The sequence below is a fragment of the Ascidia mentula genome, chromosome 3, assembly GCF_947561715.1.
Source record: "Ascidia mentula chromosome 3, kaAscMent1.1, whole genome shotgun sequence".
Lineage (NCBI taxonomy): Eukaryota > Metazoa > Chordata > Ascidiacea > Phlebobranchia > Ascidiidae > Ascidia > Ascidia mentula.
The window spans coordinates 21230574-21241307 of record NC_138568.1 but is presented as its reverse complement, the minus strand read 5'-3'; the positions used below and the strand labels follow the sequence as shown (position 1 = coordinate 21241307).

The 10734-nt window shown below is 33.5% G+C and overlaps 1 protein-coding gene across 1 annotated transcript; it reads right to left on the bottom strand.

Annotated features, from left to right (window-relative positions):
- Nucleotides 1-836: 836 nt before the first annotated feature.
- LOC145895277 (uncharacterized) lies at nucleotides 837-9693 on the bottom strand. Its single transcript, XM_082984055.1, has 23 exons — nucleotides 9532-9693; nucleotides 9085-9314; nucleotides 8900-9031; nucleotides 8657-8812; nucleotides 7568-7693; nucleotides 7227-7461; nucleotides 6948-7129; nucleotides 6780-6851; nucleotides 6518-6712; nucleotides 6290-6361; nucleotides 5877-6071; nucleotides 5344-5415; nucleotides 5093-5287; nucleotides 4881-4952; nucleotides 4633-4827; nucleotides 4070-4231; nucleotides 3775-3888; nucleotides 3540-3637; nucleotides 3300-3482; nucleotides 2696-2933; nucleotides 2560-2623; nucleotides 2397-2501; nucleotides 837-1731 (listed from the first exon to the last, which is right to left on the bottom strand). The coding sequence occupies exons 1-23, from the start codon at nucleotides 9557-9559 to the stop codon at nucleotides 1721-1723; spliced, it is 3132 nt and encodes a 1043-aa protein (XP_082840181.1). The 5' UTR covers nucleotides 9560-9693; the 3' UTR covers nucleotides 837-1720.
- Between the last annotated feature and the right edge of the window lie 1041 nt (nucleotides 9694-10734).

Below are 10734 nucleotides of genomic sequence, written 5' to 3'. Positions count from 1 at the left end.
TTCTTCTTTTTTCCCATGTCGTTTTATTGGACATCACAACTTGGACATGCGTTGAACGCGTGATTACAATGACTTTGGTTTTAACTCTCGGTCATAATATAGTTATACGCTTTGGGCCTTTTTTAGTATATACATGTGTTGTGCGGCGACAAGAGCCAGGGCGGTCGTGGTTTGTAATTATTATTGTACGTGGGAAACCGGTCACGAATATAAACAGTTCCAATATTACAATTTTCATATTAATATAGCCTACACTGTGTTCGCTACAGACTACGATGCAAAAATAGGCCCTACAGTAGACTGAGGTTAGAAAAATTGATTAACTGTGTCGATTCAACTGTTTTTATGAAACTCAATCGGCAAAAATTTACGGGACAGGGCCTTTGCTTTTAAAATCAAATATTCACTACGCACGTTTTGCTTGATGAATAAGACGTCAATTTTAAACATAGTCACAGAATCGTCTCCTTCAATGAACTGAGGTAAGTTTTCCACCATGAATTAACGTTCTGCAGGGTGAATAAAAATATTCAAAAAAACAGTGACCATCTTTACTGCGACTGCAATATTTGCTCGTAGCATTGCAATTTGCAAACACTCCGTCAAACTCACATGAAACTTGAAACTAATCTTCTTTCGCCTTACAACTAAAATCATAAACGGAAATATGGCATATTGACAAATCAAGTTCGCTGTCTGTATTGTCTTTCCCATCTGCAGGCGTGCAACAAATTCATATTTACCAATTATGAATTTAGAATTACCAAGTTAAGTTTCAGAATTCTCTTCTGAATTGATAGTGGCCTTTTTGTCTTGCACTTGTTTTTTTGTGTCGCATTGTGTTTATTTACACCTGATGAAGCAAGAGGTACTCGCGAAATCTATTGAACGCATATTGGTACCCACCGTGCAGACCTCTGCCACAATGAAAAGGGTGCGTCACAAAGCAAACCAGTGATGCATAGGGGTCGAATTTACGGTTAAATAAGCGCACATGCGTGTGCTGTTGTCATGGCGAATTTTAGGGTGTTTGGGACAGTTTTAGGGGGGTTTCGGGCTATTTCAATCAGGTAGTTACTTGCTGGTGGGTGCTGCTGAAAATTATGGTGAAAATGGAGCACAAAATTCAGGTTGTATTTGTGGAAAAATGAATGGCTCTTTCGTGCTTTTACGAAAGATCCATCCCAGATGAACAAATTTTGATCAAAATTAGTCACTAGAAAAATGGTTTAGCTACCCCCTGGGAGCATCTACCAAAAAATTTACCCCTATGCATTACTGGTTTAAAGTCACGATGGGCATGACAAGATCACAAAGGCAATTTCAATAAGTAAACAATCTGCATAATAAACAAACAGACAACTTTTGTATACATTGCACAGTTCAACTGCTAAGCGGCAATTTTAAGGCAGCCAAGTTCCAAAGTTGCATAAAACTATATAAAGTGAAATATCAAGTAAACACATAAAAAAGTGCAAATATATGCAAAATATAAAAAAATCTGACAGATTTCAACCTGAAAATAAACGTTTCCATTCTTGTGATATAAAAAGTATAAGAGGTGGAAAACGCCACAGTGATTGCAATAGAATGGGGAATGATGTCCAAAATCGTTTAACAATGCACTTCAAATGTGTTTTTCTGTTACTGAGGGTTCACTTTGGGCAGAAAGACGTTTTGGTTAAAATCGCCTTCTTTAGCCATTGCCCTCAATTGACACCTACTTTTGTTCTGTAAAAAAATAAAGTACGTTGTAAAAAAATCTGTATGTGCCGGTATTTATATCACACATTTAACTGGGGTAATCATTCAGTACTTTTTAGGAAGATGCCTATTATTGACTTGTGCACTTAGTTTTTTCTTTAAACATGCCTTTTTCATCAAATATGGATTATAGGCATATATAAGGGATAAGCTAGGCTAAAAAAACAAGTTCATAGAAATTATGAAACCACACAATGTCCTCCAAAATCTAACAAAGTTTTGGCATTAAATGCAGAGTACTTATTTATTGGTAGTAACAAATAGGCAAGTACCAACATATACAGTAGCACTTGTTGGTTACAAACCATTCAGCATGGCAATGATTAGCTGGTGACTGGCGCAAATTGCCAATTTTATTCATGTTTTGGGTGCCTAAAAATGCTTATAGTTTTATCGATTCCCATAACATTTTTATTTTGCATGTTTATTGTTTATTTTTTTGTGGTCTACAACAAAATGAAATTGTTTTTGTAAAACTATGTTCTCTACGCGTAAGCAGTTAAAAAATTTTCAGCCTTAAAGACAAGTTCATAAAAGCCTGCTCTGAAGAAGCTCAGACCGTCCCACACTATTCTAAAACTCCCACTAAATACTTTATAAAGATCATGTTGTTTAGCGTGCAGCAAACCAACCTGTTGATGAAGTAGACGTCAGTTGTTGATTATTTGTTTTGTTAGTTGAGCCTCCTGCTATATAGATTTGGGGGTTGACAAGTATGCTGTCAGAGAACGTCGTAGCTGTGAATTACATTTGATTAAAGGAAATGCACCCATAAACCTATATGCTTTATCATACTTGCTTGATATGTAGGTGGTTGTGACTTGGCATTTTTTGAATCAGATTGCTGTTTTTTCTCTTCCTGGATACAAATGTACACATATATATAGAAACATATTTCTATGGAGTGCTACAGAGATTATTTCCCACTTACTTCTTGTTGTTTGTCTGGTATTTCAACTTTTACTTTAAAGTTTGTTTTGTGAAACTTTCCATTCAAATCCAGTTTAAGGTCAACTATTTCATCACCAGTATATGGAGCAAAATTGAAAACAACATTGAGTTTTTCCAAATTGTTCAGGAAAATTTTCTTTAACTTGATGTCATTCTGATTAAAGGTAACCCGACCACTTTCACTTTCAAGTGTTAGAGTTGCTTCATTTTCATTCGTTCTAGTGATCAAATTAATAGAAGCATGTACAGGAATTTAATGAAATTTTACAATAGCTATGTCAAATTCGGACTATTTACTGAAATCGGTAATGTTTTAAAAATATTGCTTAATGCTTAAAATTGTATTAGATTAAAATGCTGTGAATATTGTGTAAGGTTTAAAATAGTTAATCTTTTAGTAAATAAGTTGCCTTTTAAATTGAAGTTTCAAATAATTACAGTAGATTTGTTAACTTTGTTGACACTAATTTAAAGCTTCAAATATAAAATGCCTTTTTTTAAAGAATACCGGACAAGCAATAGGAGATCAAGACCTTAACGCTTTGCAAAACAAAAAAATTAAAAACCATGATGTGATTTATTACCTCAATGGAAAACCAAACAAAAATTTCAAAGTGGGATTTGAAATGAGGTTAAATTTCAGTCTGTCACAAATGAGAAAGTCCCATGATATTTTCACCAAGTCACAATTTTCCTTTTCTGAAAATCCAACCAATACCATTTTCTCCTTTGACAAATTTGATAGTTTCTTGCTGACCACACGAAACCTAAAGTACCACACAAATTAAAAAAATGTCTTTAACTTTATGTGATGTTACACTCACCAAGAAAAATGGAGGATTTCAAATTTAAACTCTCCTTCATCACTATAGGTTAAACTTTTGTAATCTTTCCATGTTTTTCCATCGTGGCTTGTTTCAACCTTTACATTGAGTATAATGGCAACATTATTTACAGCATATGTTATACAGAAACAGTTTACAATTTATTAGGTCAGTAACTATTCAAATCTGAATCTACACACTTGTTTTTGCCATAACAAGTAACAATTGCTCTTACCTCAACTGGTTGGGGAGGATCCTCACACAAAAAGCATGTTGGTAAAGTGATGGTGACATCTCTGGTGAACTTTAACCGACTTGGTCCACAATACAATAATGGCGTAATTTCCTTCTGAGAAATAAAGTAAATGATGATCATTCATATCTACTTTTCAATTGTAGTCAATTTTTTGATAATTTTCTAGTATTGATCTAAACAAGTATTAATTGCTTATACAAGAGAAAAAAAAACTAATAGGAGCTTGTTAAATAAAATAATATCCAATGAAAATAAATAAGACATTGACACATACACTTTGCTTCGTATTTCCATAGTAGCAACGTAGACAAATTTTTTCCTCTGTATCAAGTGCATTAGGAGGAATATCAACAACACAACCCATCACTTCAAGTTTGCCACCTTCCACACCAACCACTGATGACATCGTCCGCATTATTTTATATTCTCTTTGTTTCTGTGAAAATAACTGTTTTGTAAATTTTCTAACTTTTAAAAGTCATTTTTTGAAAAGCCAGTCATTTAATTTTTTTCTTAAATTCAAGATTTAACATTTAGGTTAAATACATAACATATAAATTCATAAAACCAAGTGCAGTTAATAATGGGCCATAGGCCACAACACCGACCAATGTTCTTGTACCACAAATTGTAAATTAGGACTTTAATTAGTGACGGAAATTTCACACTTTCTTGGTTTGGGTTGAGTTTTCATTAAGTTCCCGAACATACAAAAATCTATACTGCGCTTTTATAATGTTGTCAGAATACCAACATTCATGACTACCTGCTAGCGTTTTGACAACTTTTCACTGTTAATTAACAACTTTAACAAGTCTCAAGTGGGCAATTACTTACAAGACTTCCTGTGTTAACTTTCAAAAACTTAAGACCAAGCTCAGTCAACAAATCCCTAATTTTACAGTCAGGTTTAAGATCTAATCCAGACGGGAATTTTTTTGTTATTTCATCGTAAAATTCCACTGCCCTTTCTTGGCACCGCCTCTCAATTAATCCAAACTGAGTTTCATCCAAATATTGTTCATTGAGTGCCTGAAAAAATTCATATATGACAATAAATAGTTTCTGATGGCAAAAAACCTTACTTTATGCATTTCCTGGTTGTAGTGTTTTTTGGTATCTCCTTCAGCTTCACACAAAATGTTTCTCCAATGTTGCTTAAAATAAGTTTCACTTTTAAACTCTTACAAAAAAATCTAAATTTTTCAAAGAACAAACTGACATGCATATGTTGCTATATCGCACTACTTCATGTCTCATTCCATTAATATATTATTTTAAATGAAAATTTACTCACCAAATATTCTTCATTCTTTTGTTCATACACAAGAAACTCCTTGTCCAGGTTGTCAGTCAAGAGTTTTAAGTACTTTGCAACCAAGTCACCATTGCCAAAATTTAGTTTGCTATCGAAGTTCCGTCGAGCTTCTACTTTCAAAGTGTAATGTTCCCCTTTGATGGAGGGTTGGCTGTGACATTGTTCTTTGCAAAACTGCAGTAAGTTTAGAATAAGATCTTTGATGATTGAAAGAATTACTTATGACTTACCTTGTCCATTCGTTTCTTGTAAATATTTATGCTTTCTTCTGTGGCTTCTAGAGCTGTGTTTTCTGCTTGCATCTAGATTGGTAATTGATTTTAGTCATTTAGGTTTGTTGATGTGACTGGGTTTAGAATTTTTAAAAATTTTACTGGGGAGAATGTGATCTGATTTGAAGAAAGTAGGTGAGTGTTTTCTAACATTTTTGTTTCATGTTTCAAAATTGTCAGACCTAAATTGGACATGTCTGATGCAATACACTTGTTTAATATTATTAAGCAACATGCATTGAATTTTTAATTACAAAACATTAAGCTTAAATTGTAAATAGCAATTTTTGTCATAGTAGGATCCCAGTGCAATTGAGCCCATGTAATTTTTTTTCTACTGCAGGTAAACACATTTTAATGTTAGGACTTGTTAAAACTAAAGTTTTTGATATTGTTTATCATCAATGTTAGCATTATGATGACATGTGATGAGATATTATTTACAGACAGTTTGTAGTAAAAAGGGTCATCTGTGCATTAATAATACTTACAATATTTTTCATGTTTTCATTCCTAAAGTGTTGACGCAGCTCATTTAACAAATCTTCTAATTTTCTGTCAGGTTTAACATCAAGTCTGTAAGGGAAATCTTTTGTCAAATACTTGTAAAATTGAAATGTTTTTTGTTGACATCGTTTCTCAATTTCTTCAAATTGAGTCTCTTCTGCACATTGTTCATTGACCATCTGAATATAAATCCACTAAATTTAAATAAATGCTATCTATTTTAAAAACAAGAACAAAGTTTGTCCATTACTTTAATCTATAAATCTTTTTGTATCCATTGCATTCAATTCAACAAAATCACACTCACATAAAGTGGTTTAGAATGAAGCAATAAACGTATTTGGAATTACTGTTGTAACTCTGTTTAAACAAATAAAGATAAGCTAAGAAATGTTACTTTCTGCATTTCCCCTTTGTACTTTTCTGTGGCTTCCCTCACAGCTTCGTTAACAGTCATTTTCCAATGTTGCTTTAAACCAAGTTTGCATATTAATATATTGAATGGTAGTAAGGTTTAATACAATAAAAATACAGTAGTCTGCTAGGTTATTATATGTAAGGTCTTCAATTCAGTACATATATTATTGTCCATGCCACAATAAATAGTTACATGCGTTCTACACACCTTATTAACTTTGTTAATTTGTTTGAACTCGACAAATTCCAAGTCCATGATTTCATTCAAATGTTTCCAGTACTTGGCAAGAAACTCAGCACCTCCAAAATTTGGTTTGCTATTGAAGTTTTCCAAACCTTGTTTTTTTAAGCTTTTATGTTTTTCTTCTAAGGAAATTTGGCTATGACATCGGTCATCACAAAACTGCAAGAAAAATACAGGGGAGTAACAAACGCTTTTATGAAATTAGATAACTTCAATTTGCAATTACCCCGTTCATCTGTTGTTTATACATATACATGCATTTTTGAATGGCTTCTAAAGCTCTTTTTTCTGCTTGTACCTAAAGACAAATTGGCAAGACATTTTTTTAATCAATCTTATGTGACCGGAGAGCAATAACAGACAATATGTTGGTTTGTGCAATAAAAGCCTTTACCTGCGCTACCGCTTTAAAATCAGGCATTTTTCCATTGTTCAGTGCATTGAAGTAACACAAGCTTAAGTTAACGAGATCAGTTCCTGTAACTGGATTGCCGTTGATTTTCTTTATCACAACTTGTCTTGAAAATATTCTTTTGACGAGTATGTCAACGGTGTCAATAAATTTATTTCTAACATCTGCATCATTTGAAGAAAACAATGGTTTAAAAAGCATGAGATACTTATTGGTAATATGTTATAAATTTATTTTTTTTTCTAAACTTGCAAACGTTACCTTTTAACTGAAGTTGACTTCCTTGCTTTTCATTTCTTTCAGTAACTTTAAATCCTGGATGTGGCATCAAACAACAAGAGATGTTTTCAAAAGCATCACGTAAGCCCTTCTGAACTGATTCAACTTCTGAATTTTGTGAAACATTTTTTAAGACTCCATGAAGATATTCTTCACCACCATCAAAATCAAATTTGTATTTTTTGTCATCCCAGTCATGAACAAGAAACATCAAGTGCTTGAAATAAAGTATAATTTGTAGGAAGAAACTAATGTAGTAAGGTAAATATTTGCTAATTTTTACATTTTTTCATGCAGAATGGTACGAAAGATAATTTAAAAACCTGAAAAAAAGTTTTGTTGTCTTTCGACTTTTCCATGGCAGTTCCTTTCAAAATCAGTAGTGGTAGTGGGAACATTTGCACAATTTGACTCATCCGACGAGCATGTGTTGTGTGTTGTGTAAATAACTGTTAAAATAGTGGTTCATAACCCATAAAGTAAAGCCTTTTTTTGCAAAGAAAACAAGTAATCAGTATTTAATACACTTTATGAACATGTTGTGCATTGCCTATTACTCATATTTAAAGTTAACAATCCATCTCTGTGTTTCTATTGAAATACGTTTTGCCAAAGGAAAATGCCCACCTTGTATTGTGCCCTTTGTCACAATATAATGATGACATAACAAAGCAATCAGTGATGCAAGTGTCAATTTTTCAATTAGGTGAGCATGTATGTATGTGCTTTTGCTAGGGAGAATTTGAGTCAGTTTTGACAATTTTTAGTGTGTTTTTTTCATATTGGTCTTTGAGATATCTAGATGTATTTTGACAGATTCTGATGCATAATCTTCAACATAGTTTCATGTGTTACAAAATATTATTCAAATCTCAAAAAAAGGTTTCCGCTTTTGACTGTCAGTGTTTCTCAATCCAGAGATCATTTGTGAAAAGGCTGGCAGTATGGGGCACAATATACAGTTGGTGGGAAAATTTGGTTTAGCATATTCTAAAAAGGCTTGAAGATGGTTGACAACATGTGATTTTATTATTATTTTAACTGATACTATTATTTATCAGGCTGCAATAAATGCATTAAGTGTCGCACATTACTTTGGGTGCAGTGCACAAGTTTATCAAAAAATAAACAATTAGTCTACAGTGCATAAATGGTTGTGCAAATTATTAATATAGAAATCATAGTTTGGACAATACATTATTGGAATTTTATGATAAAATTACTCAAACCATGTAACCAATGAATCTCGGACATTAGCATGTCTATATTCCAATATTACAACACTACACTGTTTAGTTGTCCAGATAGTTGAAAGTGTACCAGTGCAAACAAACAAATTTAAACCCTAGTTTCATTGGCAACTGTGCACTAAAAAGTCAAAGTGACCTGGTGTAAAGTCATTGGTCACAAACCTGAAGATGTTGTAAATTGTCCCCTTGTATTTGTTTGGACACATTATAGATTTGAAACGAGCTTATCAGAGTGCTGAGTGCAAATATAAAGGAACAACCTTTCACTGAGTCTTGATGATCAAAAGATCCATGAGAATCCATAAGAAATAAAGCAACCTATAGAAATATATGTGTTTGAGGTGCAAAAGAGCATGTTTATACTGTTGCAAAAGTACACGTATTAAAACGTTACTTTCTATTTACTTTTGAGCTTGATGTATTTATAAAAAATGGTTCATCCCAAATCCATATTCCTTGTGTGTGGGCCTTGCGACCACCTCGCCATGAAAAGCCTTCAACCAAATCATCTTCTTTAGAATCAAGCCACGAATCTGACTGTTGGTAACAATATTAAAAAATAGATCAAATTAAATTTTTGATTGACTTACCGTATTATTCTTCTTGGCCCACAGATATTGCAGGAAGAAATTCAACATGAAGGATTTTCCTTGCCTGAAATCTCCAGCCATTGAATAGATTGCAACCGGTGTGTCGGTCACATCTGGATGTCCAAATATTCGTTCAAGTTCATCAGCATCGATTTCATAAATGTTGTCCTGTTGGGGAACTGGTCGGACTATTTGTATAGCTTTGTGCTGTTGTCCAGTACTACTGCACTCTTGAAATAAAAACATTTTCTGAAATAACCGTAAATCTAAATTTTATAAATGTTGTCGTGTTCGTGTTGTGGAACTGACCAGACTATTTGTACAGCTCTATGTGGTGTTGTATGTGACCTGGGCTTGCAATTGGGTTCTTGAAAAATGTTTGTTTGATTGTAGTTGCGTTTATACATTTTTTTTAGACAACACCAAAATAAGAAATAAACTACTTACCACAACCAACAGAAGCCATTTCGATCATCAGAGGAACGATCACATGGTCACCGTTATGGGTGTAGTGTAGTACAAGCACTTAGTTGTTGATTAATCAAAAGGAATTTAGCCAGTATAGCCACAAGCACACAATCACCTAAGCCAGAAAAACCAGAGGGATGTTAGTTGACAAAAAAAAAATCGCCAGTTAACAAAACTTTGAACGCAGGTTACTTGGCCGCCTTACGAGGTAGCGGCATGACTTTTTTTGCACGTAAAAGTTCATAGACTGAACTTTCTAAAGATACCAAAATTATTTTAAAAAAATATTCATATTCGGTTATGAATATGATATGCGTGACATAACTTGGGAAAACAAGATTCGCAAGCAATTGACATTAGAAATGACCGGTGTCACATGTTTCAGTGGTAATTACAGTAAACAGTTAATAAGTATTGTAGGGAATTCGTCTTTTCATAATTCGAAACCTTTCAATATTTTGTTTGAACTTGTTCTTTGAAACTGCTTTCTACTATTTTACATTTACACCCCGTCTTTCTGGAGCCGTTGTAGAAGATAATGAAAATTGTATGTTATCGCTTTTGTTTGTTTAACCAACATTAGTTCATTAATTCACATTACTCTTCAATTCGCTAAGTCATGATACTCGTGCGTTATAAATCTGATAAGCCCGCTCTAGCACGTGAGAGAAATTCATCTTGGTCAGCTTAGTAACAGCGCACTTTTCCGCTGACCAAAGCCTTATGATTTTTATGTAATCTATGTTTGTTTATGACATTTTTACCCGGTCAACACGCCTGAAAGTTAGTGGTTATAATTGACCGCTTGGGCTGTAAAGCCAGACAGTTTCTGAAAACGTAACATTGAACATTTGTACTGTCTCAACGCCAATTGGATTTACTCGATCTTCGTCATTGAAATTGCATCTTTTATTGTGAGTATTCGAATGTCTTACTAATTTTAATACAACCCAGTAATTATTAATTGCACAGTGTTGGAGTCTTTTTGGAGTTATAGTTAGGTTTTGTGTTTCACTGAGTAAACATAGCATAAAACCTACACCTTCGCTATAAGTTGTCTCACTTGCGTTAACGCAGACGTAATTACGTCTTTCAACTTGCGCTACTTCTTCTAAAGTCTTCTTCGTCGCGTAATCGCTGCAATTATGTCTTTGTTTCTGCCTCGACTTTGATATTTCCCAA